This window comes from Chiloscyllium punctatum, chromosome 2 (assembly GCF_047496795.1).
Source record: "Chiloscyllium punctatum isolate Juve2018m chromosome 2, sChiPun1.3, whole genome shotgun sequence".
Taxonomy (NCBI): domain Eukaryota; kingdom Metazoa; phylum Chordata; class Chondrichthyes; order Orectolobiformes; family Hemiscylliidae; genus Chiloscyllium; species Chiloscyllium punctatum.
The window spans coordinates 123,353,714-123,369,033 of record NC_092740.1 but is presented as its reverse complement, the minus strand read 5'-3'; the positions used below and the strand labels follow the sequence as shown (position 1 = coordinate 123,369,033).

The window sequence follows — 15,320 nt, the reverse complement described above, 5'->3', positions numbered from 1 at the left end:
TAATAAGGGAATTCTGACTTCCATATTGCCCATAACATATCCAGAAAAAAACCTGACAATCCAAAACCTCAAAAGAGGTGATTAGCATTAGATATTTTCTAATAATTCCCAAAATGAACCCAGGAAAAAATTAATTCCTCAGAGAATGGTAACTATAGGGATCTTAAGACTAAAGCGAATAGCTTTTCAGGGAAGCAAGGTGAACATTTGAGGCAGAAAGGAGTGAACAGTTATTCTGAGAGGCTGAAGATACAGAGGAGATGAGTGCAGCATTAACCTATTTAGCTGAAAGCCATGCTGTAACTCTGTTATAATGCTCATATCTGATTTATGTTACATGTACCTTTTAAAGACAAGTCCCTAAGTCTTGGATCTTGCTAATTTTTTTTCATGCATGAGCAAGGTAAATTGGGCCCAAGGTAATAGTGTGCACTCCTTATCTCGTAAATATCTGGTATAAACCAACAGTTTGCCTTAAAGTCTGTTGTACAAATGAGTTTCTCTGCATCAGGTACCTCGCTGATGGGTGGGGAATAAAATTATAGTTAGTTGTGACAATGTAGCAGAAAGAAAATCAACATTGATGCGTCAAACTGTCTGGAAATTGAATTAATTCTTTACTCTTGCCCTTTCATCTATACTAGTGTGTCCTTCCTGTGCTCTAGTAAGCAGCTGCTATATTGCCCAGAATGAGTTGTTTGCCAGTGAGGTTTTCGACACCCTTTCTACCACTCAGTTCTGTTGGTGTCTGTCAATAATTCTATATTTAACCTATACACAGTAAGACTGTGTTTTATAATCATTGTCATTTTTTACCTATTTAACAACTTTGAGTCTTTCTACAAAAAACAGACTGCGCGGGTTCAGTAAAGCAGCTCATAGCCACTTTCACAAGGGCAGCGAGGGATGCAGTGAATGCTGGCCCATCCAGTGACACTCACTTCCCATGAATGAATGTTTTAAAAATCTTGTCCTCCCTTCTTGGCATCAATCAAAGTGAACAATGTCGGAGAGAATGGAACATTGTGCATATATTGTTCCCATTGGCAGGCTGACATAATCCCTGTGCTCCTGTATCCTGAATAGAATTTTCCTGCCCACCCTTCAGTTTGGTTACATTTTCATATTTTGTTTTCTTTTATTATTGTGTTAATAAAGAATTAATTTGAATACCATTAGGTTATAGGTGTATAAGCCCTGGAAGTTGTTGCAATATCACTTAGCTGTGACGGCAAGGTTAATTTTCATGACCGTAAACACTTCCAAGGGAAACAGTGACTTAGTTGTTAGTTCATTCACTTTAGTCCTGCTCATGAACTGGGCTGCTGTACAGTGGGGAGGCCAGACACAAAGTGGGTGACAGTTTTGCAGAAGACCTCCACTTCAGGCATGACCCTGAGCTTCCAGTTGCTTGTCATTTCTACTTTTGACTGTGCTTTCATGCAGACCTTTCTGTCTTTGACCTGCTACAGTGTCCCAGTGAAGCTAGAAGCAAGCTCGAAGATGAGCACCTCCTCTTTCCCCTTCGCACTTTACAGTCTTCAAGATGCAACATTGATTCATTAATTTCAGACCATAACTGCTGCACCCATTTTATCTTGTTTCTTTCATTATTAATTGATTTTAAAAAGCACTTTGGAAGCACTGCTGCCTCACAGTGCCAGGGACCCGGGTTCGATTCCAGCTTTGGGTGTTCCATGTGAAGTTTGCGTTTTCTACCCATGACTGTGTGAATTTCCTCCAGGTGCTTCCATTTCCTCCCATAGTCCAAAGATGTGCAGGTTAGGTCGATTGGCCATGCTAAATTGCTCATCGTGTGGAGGCTAGGTGGGTTAGCCAAGGGAAATGCAGAGTTATGGGGATCGGGTGGGAGGTTTAGTTTGGGTGGGATGCTCTCTTTGCAGACTTGATGGGCCAAATGGCCTCATTATTCACTGTCTGGATTCTTTAATTGGTACTGATCCTCAAATTTGCATTTAGTCAGCTGCTAATCAGTCATTTGCACCTCCAATGCAAATAGCTTTTTGTTTCTTTACCTTTTGCCCTTGTTTCTCTTGTCAGTTGATTTCTCATGTTCTCCACCCTATCCTTCCCTTTTGTTCTCTCCCAGGCACACTGTTTATGAAGAAGAGTCATACTAGACTCAAACATTAACTCTATTTCTGTTTGCAGATGTTGCCTGACATGTTGGATATTTCAGCCACTTTCTCCTTTTGTTTTATTTTAGAGGGGTTTCTGTTTGCCTTGCTCACAGAGTGGAGATTCCAAAATTGAGATTTACACAATCTAAGTTGACAGTGTAGTGTTGCAGAAGAGGTAGATGTTGCAGACAGCAAGAATTAATGTAGCGTGCTAGTCATCCCAAAAAGAATTCCCAAGTGCTCCACATGGGCACCGTCAGGCAAAAATAGATACTAAGATTAAGAAGCCAGAATTAGAAAGAGTAAACCTAGGCTTTGTCTTAGAGTTTTGTGATGGGTCGTATGAGAGGTTGAAGTGTTTCGGAACAAATTCTTGAATGTAGCACCAAGATAATTAAAGGTATAGGACTACAATTTTTCATTCGGTTGAGAAAAGAGAGAGTTTGAGTTTCCACAGCACCTTTCATGACTTCTGGATTCCTTAAAGCACTTTAACAACCAGTGCTGTCGTTGTTTAACGTATGAAATGTGGCAGACAATTTGCAAAAGCCAATAGCAGTGGTGAGATAATAACCTGACTGTTAGGATGTTGATTGAGGGATTAAAGTTGGCCAGGACATGGGAGGAAAACTCCTTGCTCCTCTTTGAGGCAGTTGATGGCAAAAGATTCCACCCCAACAGGGGCAGGTGGTGTCTTGGTTTAACATTTCTCCCAGACCATGCAGGACTCCTGTTGTTACACTGGAATGTCAGCCTAAATTTTGCTGTCCATTTTCTGCAAACTTACTTGATTCAGAGGACTGGGGGAGAGGCTGGGGGTGTGCAAGAGAGTCATGTCGATGCCTTTCGGATTTATTTAGGAATTGCTTGGATAATACGAATGTTTTTATGTGCTGATTAAATCCTCTGCCTGTCCTTGCCAAGTTGCAGGAATATTTGTGTTGAGCTGATGAATTCATGATGGACAATGCCTTCACGTTTGTTTAGTGAAGATGCATTTAGGGCAACATGAATTATTGAAATAATTCATCAGTCACTTCAGCTGGTTCTTCGTTTTTGATGGATTTTCTCAAGTTGAGACATCAAACTCTGTTCCTGTTGAACTTGAAGTGTCTTTTTTTATTCTGGTAGGATGTTGATCTTAGAGTGCCACACTACCAATTGGAGAAGTTCAAAGCATGGTTGTGTGCACTGCAGTATTTGAAGAGAAGCAGGGTAATGTTTTGTTTGGTCTTCAAATCGGTATTCTCTCTGTCTGTCTGTCTCTCTCTCTCTCTCTCTGCAACCAAAACTGAAATGCTTGCCATTCATCTCTCTACTATTAATGGGAGATGGGGTTCTGCAAAATAGCTACCACATATGTCTTCAATACAGAGTCACTATATTTTAGAAGTAATTTATGGTTTCTGAAACACTGGGGCATTTATGGAATGATGAATTGCCTAATTCTTTTCTTTCACGGATAAATTGAATGTTTGACTGAAACAACTTCAGCTTCCTATTAGTTGAATGCTGTGAAAATCTCATGAATTTGAGATACTCCAGTCTGTCAGTGAAAACCACAAACCTTCATGATGCAAAACAGCTTGTCACGTGGATGTATGAAACAAGGAGGACACTGTTTATATCACTGATTCTGATGATCACACTGCAGCTATTTTACCTTTTGTTTCATCCAATACCACCAGTGAGGAATCAAGTTACGTGTTTAATGTCCTTTATTAACATGTTTTGATGCACAAATTTGCAGCATTGTTATGTCCAGCAGTATTTCAGTTATATACACCTTTCACTCTAATGATGAAATCATCAACAATCATCATATTTAAACGTAACTTGCAAAGCCATGACCTTGACCACTTGGAAGAGGAAATGCAGTAGATGGAAGGGCACACAATTTGCTCAGAACCTGATTGACAGCATTGTTGAATATTTCTCTTTTCCAGTGTTCAAGAAACTTGTCACTTTTTTGTCAAACTATTCACAAAACACAGATGCTAAGCGCTGATTAAGTGCAGCAACTGATCTGAAGTTGTGAAATACTGCCACTGGATTCTATCTTTTTAGAGCTATATCTCTCTCTCTCTCTTGCCAAAAAAAACAAATACTTACCCTGTCTGGTTTTCTGAAGATTAAATTTTATGGAGGTGATTGTGTGCTCTGGCTCATTCAATGAGTCCAAGGTGCTATGGCAACATGCAGAGTAATGTGCATTTTTACATGTATATTGTGGTCTGGAGCTATGGTTATTGATGGCAAATGCTCCAACTTTCTATCCATCACATAAATGACCAGGAGACACTCCTGCTCTTACTGCCTACCACTGGTGTGTGTTGGAAGGATTTGCAAATTACAAACTGGTTTGGTTGTGTGACGAATCCCTTGGCCATCAAGTTGTGGGCAGGAACACTTCCCTCCGTGCCACAAGACCTCCCGTTAAATATTGTACCCCATCTCATATTCAATCAATGGAACAACTATAAGATAACAGAGAACCTATAATTTGCTATGATTACTATCCTTCTCAAAGCAATTTAGGAATATTTGTAGTTTGCTGTTTTATCCTTGGGTGTTTTGTTTTGTTTTTGCCTTGTCCTTCCTGTTTTTGACATGATTTGTTTTATTTTACTGCCTTATGTTACATTTGTTACATTCCTGTAAGATGACTAGGCTTGCACCTCCTGTCTCTGGTCAGTCCTTTGACCATCCCCCTTCCCAGAATGTGACTTCCTGTGTTGATAGAGACTGGGCAAGCTGACCTTCAATAATGTCGATTCTGCTTCACCAGGAAGTGAAAAGAGAGAGAGAGACTGTTGGTGATGGTGCTGGGGGTGGGGGGGGGGGGGGAGGGGACCTTTTCCTAAATGCTAGGAGGAAACTGGTTTGGCAAGTCATTCTACCAAAGATACATTTCAGTGAGCTTTTTTATTCAACTTCGATTCCTGCTGTGAACTGAGCAAGGAACCAAGAGAAACAGTCAGATGACTCATGATATATTAGAAATTCCTTTGCCTGACTTTGGAAGTCTGGTAAAAATGGCTTGATTTGAACATTTTTTAATAGTTTTACTCATAACTCCTTGGCCTTACTCCACCCTATCTGTTTAACCCCCACAGTCTCCTGAGACCTTTTGTGTTCCTCCACTCCTTCCCTCTTGCGCACATCTGATTTTTTTTGTTGGTATACCTTTGGCAGCTCTGGCATCAGCTGCTTAGAGCCAGAGCTCCAGAATTCTCTCCCTTCATCACTACCTTTCCTTTTTAAGACTCCTTCTAAAATCAAGCTTCCTGTCCGAATATCCCCTTATAAGACTCTGTTTCTAACTCTGTTTGATATTTGATTCTGTAAAGTGCTGAGGGCTGTGTTACTGAACAAAAGGTGCTATAAGATCAAGGTGACAGCCCTTAACGTTAAAACAGCATTTGGCCTCCTGTGGCCCCTCACAGAACGGAAGTCAATGGGAATCTAATTGGAGTTGCTTGCACAAAGGAAGACAGTAATGGCAATCAGAAGTCAAGTACTCAATCCCAGGGACATTGATGCTCGAGTCCTTGAGGATTATGTTTGAGGCCCAATAATGTTCAACTCCTTCATCAATGATCTTTGTAACAATTCCTGTGGAGACCTCCATTTTTAAAAACAAGTACTGTTGAACATTGCTAAGAGTTGACGGGACGTCACAATGAGATATCCAGTTTTAAGACACTTTCTGCAACAAACAGATTAAAAGCAAATTCACTAAACACTATTTTTTATCAGCAACTTTGACTTTAAAGCACAGGACATAACTTTTAACAAAAAAACTATATTCAGGCAGATGTTTAATTATCCTTTAAATGGATATTGAGGTTCTCCCAGACAACTCCAAAATGATTCTTGGCTCTTTTAGCAGGCTGGAAACCTTTTACTTGAGCACTGTTTTAAAAGGTGTGAACTTTCCTGTAGATATCTCCCTACAGTTTAAGCTGAACAAATCTTTCAATTTCTAAACTCACCATGACTTTGTCTTTCTATTCCAAGTATAAGCTCGCAATTACATCCCTGCACATTGAACGTTGAACTCTGTGGCCTCTAACTGCCATCTGTTGCTCCCAGACCTTCGAAGGCTTACCTTCGAAGTCATAGAATCCTTTCTGTTTTTAAATCTCATCTCCTCAGCGGGCCTTGTGTCCAGATACAAATACAAGTCTGCTTTATTGTGAAAATAACTGAGCCATTACAGGCATAACTGTGTGCAATCTGACATTCTCAACATTTTTCTGGGCCCTTTGAGTCTAGAAGTCTCCTGCATGACTGTTTGCACATCGACTGCTGAAATTGTCACAAGTGTAAACATCTTACATCTTTTCACCAGGAATTAATCTGGGCCCCCTTTTAACAAACAACTGACCTGGACATGCAGTCACATGACCTCATTCACTATACCTTCAGTTAATGATGCCATCACAAACATGACATTCTGAACACTTTCACTCCATCACAAGATTAGAAGTGGGATGTTTCCTGATTATTTTACCCTGTTCAATACCATTTGCGACTTCCTAGGATCAAAAATAGTCAGTTTGTAGCAAAAAAAACGTTCTTCCTTTGGTGATTTTGAGGTGAATGTCACTTCAGTCAAATGCCAGGCAATGAAGGTCTGTGGATGGTTCTGTACAAATGTGGCTGACCAAGAAAGATATTCAGTGTCAAATATTAATTTCATGATGGCCAGTGCGATATAAGGCGGCGCACCATTGGATACCTTTACTGCAACCAGTCACTGCCCATTTTAATTCTCCTTTCCACTCCCTTTCTGACATAACCATCATTGGCCTCCTTCATTGCCACAACTTGGAGGAGCAACACTCATCTGCCTGGGCAGCCTACAGCCTGGAGGTCTCAACATTGAGTTGAGTGTTGAAATTTCAAATAATGTCCCTTCCCAGCCTCTTCCCCCTCCCTTCCATTCTGCCTGCCACCAACTGAACTAATTCCTCCCATTGACCAATCAGATTGTACCCTCTCCTTATCCCCACTTCACCACCCTGCCTCACCATCCCCTTTATCTGCAGCTCCCCCCACACCCACCTCCAGTCTTGGAATAAGGGTTACACCCGAAACATCGACTTCTACACCTCCTGATGCTGCCTGGGTTGCTGTGTTCTTCCAGCTACCTACCTGTCTACCTTGGATTCCAGAATCTTCAGATTTTTGTCTCTAACCAGTGGCACCAAGCAAGGCTGTTTATTGGTCAAGATGGGGGCGGAGTAGGGCTCCTGTGCCGGGGCTCATCCACTTTGACCGCTGCTCTTTTCCGTTTTCTCTTACATCCCTTTACTACGATTGGCAGTGGTGAGGAATCCCAGTGAGGACTCGAGTGAACCCAATATGGATTTTGTGGCGACAGTGACTGGGCCCCTACTTACTTTCCCAAGGCGAGCATGGGACCTGGTGTCAAAATAGGCAGCTGCTGCGTCAGTGGAGATGACATTGGCAGGGTAGGCCCAGCGGCCAAAGTTGGTGCTTGAGGATCAGCGACTTGGTCGTTGATTTGGTCCTGTGCTGGTGGCCATGGAAGAGAAACGGCCCAGTGGTGAAAGGTGGCACCTAAAGAGAGGTGAAAGGGCAGCTCAGTGACATTGAGATGGGCCAGCAGTGAGATATGCAGCTATGACATTGGTGGGTCTTGCATGGGCAGTGGCGAGGTGGTGACAGAAGAGAATTAGCTGAGTTTGAAAGATGGCGCCTGAAGAGTGGCGATTTCAACGTTGGTTGGTTCAGGTCTCGACAGGGGCAAGGTTTCGGAGGAGGGACATCAATGCAGCTGTCATTGATGAGCTGGCTCGGGAATGATGGACTCTTTTTAAGATTTTTTTATATTATTCTCAAAACTATTCAAAATGGTGCCAGATTGTGGCAATGGTAGAAATGCTTTTCACTATTTTACTCTTTTTCTCACTGTAAAATACATGTGACAATAAAAATCATTTATTTGCATTGGCTCCAAATCTGTTGGTCATGTTCTTCTCAGCCATGTTCCTGAATACATCTATGTACACAGATGTACCACTTAATTCAGGACAGATGGCAACATCTTTAACTTTCAAAGGCTCAAAATTAATGAACAGCAACTAAGTGAACTCCTGTTCAGGATACTCTCACATACATTGGAGAATACTCAGTTGCTGTTGATTGCTCTGGCCTCAGACCACTTTGGCCTGACAGTGAACCTGAAGAAAACCAAGAACTTGTGTCAACCCACACCTGTCCTCATACTTCAAGACCTCATTGTCAATCTGAACCGCATAACGCTGTATCCAGTACAGACTTTTGCAACCTTGAGACTGTCCTCTCTAATAACATTGGTTAATGATCTGAACCATTGCCTATCAAAGCTAGCTCAAGATTTGGTATTGTGGACTTTGGAAAGAGTGTGAGGTTAGTCTTAGAGTCAAGGTCAAAGTCAACCAGGCAGTGGTTCTGGCATCACTTCATTACAGGGCATGTCACTCAGACAACCTCCTGTAGTAACTAGAAGCATTTCATCCTCACTTAGCTTATTTACAACATCAGGTGATGGAGCAAAATCCCTAACATTGAAATTGTTGTACTTGAGATTAAGAACAGTCTCATTCGAGAACAGCTTCACTGGATCAGTCATTGGGTTCACTTTGGCAATTTCAGCCAACCAACGGCAGTTCTCTGAAGCATCCTGAGCCACGCAATCTGCACCACAGTACTTCCCAAACTTGGTTATGACACTAATCCTAAAGTCAACTTTGGGAAGAGAGCTTGCAAATTGGATTCTGATATGAAAGGGAAAATAATCTTGGACAAGACTAAATGGAGTAGTCCTGGTCATCAAGCAATTTCAAGGTTGGAAAATAACAGGGTCAACAGCATTTAGTAGAAGGGAGCACAGTGCAAAGCAAATGACCCCAACTGTCCCTTCAACACCGACATCGTTGCAGTATTTGCAACTGGTTATGTATATTGAAACCTAGTTTAATGTCATATGAGATAACATCAACTCAGACTGTAAACTGGCTCTTTTTTCCTATTGCTAAGCTCTCATCTGTTGACTCAATGGGAAAACAAAATGAATAGAGAGCAAAGGGTTCCAAAGATTGTAGAATGTTTAACCAGAGGGAACATTAACATGATTGCTCTAGTCAGTTTGCAAATGAAGAAAAGCTGTTTGGTGGAACAAGTCGGTTCGAGTTTGGAATGTATTGCTTGACTATATTCTATAGTCTCCATAATGGAATTAGAGATATACTTAAAGGATAAAAGTTTGCAAGGGTACAGGATAAAAGCAGAGTATGGGACTAACTGGATTTTTCTTCATAAGAGCTGGAAGAGACTTCATAGCCTGATAGGCCATCTGCTGTTCAGAACTGCTCCATAATTCTTTTTCCAATTCAGTCATCTCTACCAGGTATAATGCCTTTCTTTGGTGTGTATTTTGTTTTATGTCCTCAAACCTGAGCTTTTAAAACTTTTTTAATGCTGAAAAGCAGTCCCAGGTTTGCACTGTTTCAGCAGACAACCATGAACAAGTGTCCCATGCAAAGTATGAGGTACCATTCACATAGCACCTGTTCTTACCACTGCATGCATTCAGCTTGGATCTGTAACCAATATAATGGATCGAGTCTCCAGGCAATTGTCTGTCTTGCTTTCAAGTGAATTGAATGGGCCAGGGAGGTTGTGCCTGTTACTTGGAAGAGCATGAAAGCGAAGATGTATTTTTAGCTAGTTACTAGGCTACTGATGACTACATGATGTGTGTCAGCCCATTGGTTGCTTAAGCACATGTTTAACCAAAATAAAAATGTGTTCTTATTCCAATATTTGAATAGGGACCTCATTAATATTGGTAAAGATTGCACTGTGTGGCTGTTCCAGTGATTTCAATGAATTTGGATGACTGATTGCCAGCTGTCTCAATCTTTCAGCTTAAGCAGCCAGTATTTTTGCTTTCAAAGGTGTTATTTAAGCCAGATTTTCTCAAAGAGCATATGCCTGAATCAGCATTTTTAAACTGGATTATCTATGTTCCCAGTCCAACTTGTACATTACGTTATGAAGTACATTATGTTGTGAAGCCTCACATTTGTCGCCTTATTGGTTTGGTTTGACAACTTTCAATGAAGTGCTGCATTTAGGCTCTGCAATGCCTAGGTTATGAAGGAAAGGAGTGGTCCTTTTGCCCTGGTGCTGGTACCTATCTGGAAGCTTAGACTTCATGCTTTCCTGTGTTTAGTGACAAACGAGACATGCAACGCAGCATTAATGCTCTGAAGAAGGGTCACTGGACTCCAAACATTTAAAACTGTTTTCTCTTCACAGTTATTGCCAGAGCTGCTGAGTTTCTCCAGCAGTTTCTGTTTTTATTTGTTTCAAAGCTTGTACATTTTTATCCAAGGCTTGTTTTCTTTTCTCAAAATGTTGCTCACCTGCCCCAGAGGATATGACTTGACGGGCAGCTCGTTATGTGAAGCATGGCCGTACAGGAGTCTGTCCCACTCTTATTGCCTGCCATTGGTGTGCTGGATACACGGATTGATAATCAACCTTCTTGAATGGCATCTTCTGTGACTATGCATGAAGGAGGCCTTGAACCTGTAACTTCTGACTTCCGAGGGAAGCAGTCGGTCCACTACATCATAAAATCCGGCCAGAAAATTGTATATTCAATGGAGACGAGTCTGGCCTCTGCTGTGACACTATTTGAAGTCAAACAACCTATAAGCACTCTCCTTTTAAGATTTGCTCATCAGCATCTTTTGGAATTTGCACATTTGTTTTCTGTTGACAATGATTTTTCTGCGGGTGAGGTACTGGAGGATGCTGGGACACAGCGTGGCCTCATTGTCCCAGAGTTTAATGTTAATCAGAAACAATTGATAGACTTTCTGTGGAGCTTTATATTGGATTTGGCCATGCTTCAAAAGCATTTGGGTGTGGCATCTTCCACAAGGGCTCAAGGGCTAGTGTGAAAGGTCAGTGCAACTGTTGTCTCCTTCACCATATAGATGGAAACATCTCTTTCTGAGATGGATTGAATCTGAACCAGGAAGTATCAATTAGAACATGTAATTTGATGCCAACTCATGTAGAGATCAAAATGAAGAGAAGGAAAATGGAATTGAAGGAGAGACAGATTTTTAAAAATCAGCAAAAGAATGCATACTTAAAAATGTCTACAACAATAATTTTCAAGTCTGAAAGAAGAATACTTGTAAAAGTAAACTTTCAGATCAGAGAGATTGTTTGGCAGTAATTAAGACTTAATACATCATTAAAAATGCAGAGCCCAAATGTTTTCTCCTGTTTCTCAGAGATGCACCAACTTCACTCCCTTACATGTGTTTTATTGCTGAGAGCGTATTTCCTCTCATGGGAAAGTCTAGTATCCAGAGGGCTTAGTCTCAAAATTAAAGGGTGTCAATTTTAGCCTGAGATGAGGAGGAATTTCTTCTCAGAAGGAGGAGAATCACAGAGTCATAGAGATGTACAGCATGGAAACAGGCCCTTTGGTCTAACTCGTCCATGTTGACCAGATATCCCAACCCAATCTAGTCTTTGGAACTGTTTGCCACCGAGTGTGTTGGGGCAGTATCCTTGTGTTTATTAAGCTGGATAGATGCTTGATCAGTAGGGAAATCAAAGGTTGTGGGAATATGGATGTGAGGTGCATCTGATCAGCTATGATCCTATTGAATGGTGAAATAAGCTCAAGGACCTGAACAGCTTACTCCTCTTCCTATTTTGTAGGGTCTCATGGTCCTGGCCAATTGTCTTCCAATCTTGCTGTGCGCAGATTGGCTGCTGTGTTTCTTATGTGACAACAGAGACCACACTCTAATACTGCTGTGGCTGTAAAGCACTGAAGAGTGTGCTGAGGTTGTGAAGATTCTTTAAGGGCAAGTCTGTCTTCCTTGTTTCAGGAGCAAACTCCCTGGAGCAAGAAGCTGTTTGGATTGCCCCTTTGAATAAAGCTTATGGATATGGCTGATTTTTACTGGTTGTCAGGAATAAAATGAGTTATTTGTCGAAGATTAGTGATGCTGGTGCATATATTTTAGATAAATTACACAACTTCTACAATTTCCTTGCAGTCTGTGCCTGGGTGATTCCCTAACCAAGCTAAATAGATAATCATGATTTGAAGATGCTGGTGTTGGACTGGGGTGCACAAAGTTAAAAGTCATACAACACCAGGTTATAATCCAACAGGTTTATTTGGAAGCACTAGCTTTCAGAGCACCGCTCCTTCACCAGGTAGTTGTGGAGTATAAGAAAGACACAGAATTTAGAGCAAAAGTTTAAAGTGTGATGTAACTGAAATTATATATTGGTCTTTTTCAATATATAATTTCAGTTACATCATACTGTAAACTTTTGCTATAAATTCTGTGTCTTTCGATCATATACTCCACAACCACCTGATGAAGGAGCAGCACTCCGAAAGCTAGTGCTTCCAAATAAACCTGTTGGACTGCAACCTGGTGTTGTATGACTTTTAACTAAATGGATAAGTTATAGGTTCAATCTGGCAAAGGGATGTCCATTCTTGCTCTGCACTGCATTTAGTAACATCAGAAGTTTCACAACAGTAACTTGCGATTCGTAAAATTGTACTTTCTGCCACCTTACAATACTGTATTTTCTTCTCTAATGCAGGCCAAACCCACCACAGATGAGTCCATTGTAATTCAAAGCATAAAATAGGACCTTTTCAATGCCTTGTTGTCATTTGCCTATTTGAATAAGAAGGTGCTGCTAATGACGTTTCTGAGAAGCAGTTAATACAGTTGGCTGATGTATGTTGACGGGCCCATAATGGTTCAATCGTCATCAACACAAAACTACTTCAGCTTTAGAAATTAGACAAATGTGTTTTGTCTTTTCAGTTTTGTCTTGCTGTTTTATTTGGCTAAAACACACCCTTTGTGATGCACATGGCTATCAATTGATTCCCTCGGGTGAAGAAACAGATGCCATAGATCTTTCACTTGTCCACAGGCATTATTAATTTTCTTTGTCCTTTTCAGTCGAAGCTGCTGGAGGCAAGGCTTTACCCTGTGTTGTGGATGTGCGAAATGAGGAGCAAATCAGTGAGGCAGTGGAGAATGCAGTGAAGACCTTTGGAGGTACAGTTTTATTTTCTGAGTTTATTATTATTACTGTGGATCTATATACTTTGTGCAAAGTCATCCAAAGTCTGTAAATTCTTGTGGAGGAATGACCATACAAGGCACAGTATTGTTAACTTGTATATTAACTAGTAGGATTTTTTGACAACAAAAACTAGTACTTAGCATTCCATTAATTGAAACATGATATACTGTAGTACAAAGGGTTCAGAGTTTCACTCTCTTATGATTCCAAGGACTTGAAGGAGCTTTTCTAATCCTCTGACTTGTGATGTCAGAGAATCCCTATAGTGTGAAACAGGCCATTCAGCCCATCAAGTCCACACTGACCCTCTGAAGAACGTCCTGCTCAGATCCCTGCCTGCCCATCCACCCTATCCATGTAGCTCTGCATTTAGCGTGGCAATCCACCTAACCTGCACATTTTGGGACTGTAGGAGGAAACCAGAGCAACCAGAGGCAACCCACGCAGACATGGGGAGAATGTACAAATTCCATAAAAGCAGCCACCTCAGGCTAATAATCAAGCCTGCTCCCTGGCATTGTGAGGCAGCAGTGCTAACCACTGCGTTACCCATTGCTGCCATGTTCTTGAATATTTCAAGAAAAAAACTTAACAGCAGGCATATGAAGAAGCTTTAATTTCCCAGCTTTAAAAATTCATTTGTAGCACATAGGATTGCTGGCTGGCCAGCATTTATTGCCGATCCCTACTGCCTGTCAGAAGGTGGGGGTGAGTTGCCTTCTGGCGTCGCTGCAGTTCATGTGCTGTAGGTTGACCTACAATGCCCTTAGGGAGGGAAATTCAGGACTTTGAAGGAATGGTGACATATTTCCAAATCAGGGTGATGAGTAGTTTGGAGACAAAATTGAGGGTGGTCGAGTTCCCATTCTTCTGCTGCCCTTGACATTTTAGATGGAAGTAGTCATGGGTTTGGAATGTGCTGCCTAAGGATCTTTGGTGAATTGCTACAGTGAATCTTGCAGATAGTGCCCATTGGTCGACTGAATATCAGAGGTGGAGGGAGTAGATGTTGTGGGTGTGGGGTCAGTCAGGAGAGCTGCTTTATCCTGGATGGTTTTAAACCTCTTGAGTGTTGATGGAGCTGCAGATATCCAGGCAAGCAGGGAGTATTCCATCACACTCCTGACTTGTGCCTTTTAGATGCTGGACAGGGTTTAGGAAGTCAGAAGATGAGCTACTCGCCACATTATTCCTAGCCTCTGACTTGTTCTTGTTGCCACTGTGTTTATGCGGTGAGTCCAGTTGAGTTTCTGATTAATGGTGACCCTGGGATGTTGATAGTGAGGGATTCACTGATAGTAACACCATTGAATGTCAATGGACAGCGGTTAGATTGTCTTTTATTGGAGATGGTCATTGCCTGATTTTTGTGTAGTGTGAATGTTACCTGCCACTTGTTAGCCCAAGCCTGAATATTGTCCAGATCTTGTTGCAATTGAACACTGATCGCTTCAGTATCTGAGGAGACTACGTTAACACCTAAGGCTCCGAGCTCCACTTTAACCAGTCTGCTGCTGCCTTTCTCCATCCCCCTCTCTCTGCAGTGGCATACTTCCTCTCTCATACTAAATGGAATTGTCCAACAAACCTTGAATCCTTTTCTTCCAGCAATTACACTGAGCCCTAATATTGGATTCTAAAAGGTTAACTGTATTGTAAAGCTGATCTGGAATACTTAATGACTGTAACTGTTTCTTTAGTCAACTCAAAACTCAGACCATCCCTTGAACCCAACTTGCTGTCCCAGCCACAGGCCCTTTTCTGGCAAATGCCAAATGCAAATGCCTGGGTAGTGCAGAAATCCCAGTGTCTTCTTTGAAGCCTCTCTGAAGGCAATTTTGTCCTGTTCAAAACTAATTTAATGCAACTGTGGCAACCAAACTTAGAAATCCTAATTAAGATTTATGAATCTTGACTTAGGGTAGAAATGTCCCAAATTTCCCCAGCAACAACTTGATGCTAAGGCAACTTCCCTTGAGGTGGTCAGCATGGGGATCAGCATGAACTGCA

At 41.5% G+C, this 15,320-nt stretch overlaps 1 protein-coding gene across 1 annotated transcript in view; it reads left to right on the top strand.

Moving 5' to 3' along the window:
• Positions 1-15,320, top strand: part of hsdl2 (hydroxysteroid dehydrogenase like 2) — a 135,265-nt gene that overhangs the window by 39,278 nt on the left and 80,667 nt on the right. Inside the window, exon 3 of the mRNA XM_072588091.1 lies at positions 13,184-13,282. Coding sequence (XP_072444192.1) covers positions 13,184-13,282 — 99 coding nt within the window. The remainder of the gene's footprint in view (positions 1-13,183; positions 13,283-15,320) is intronic.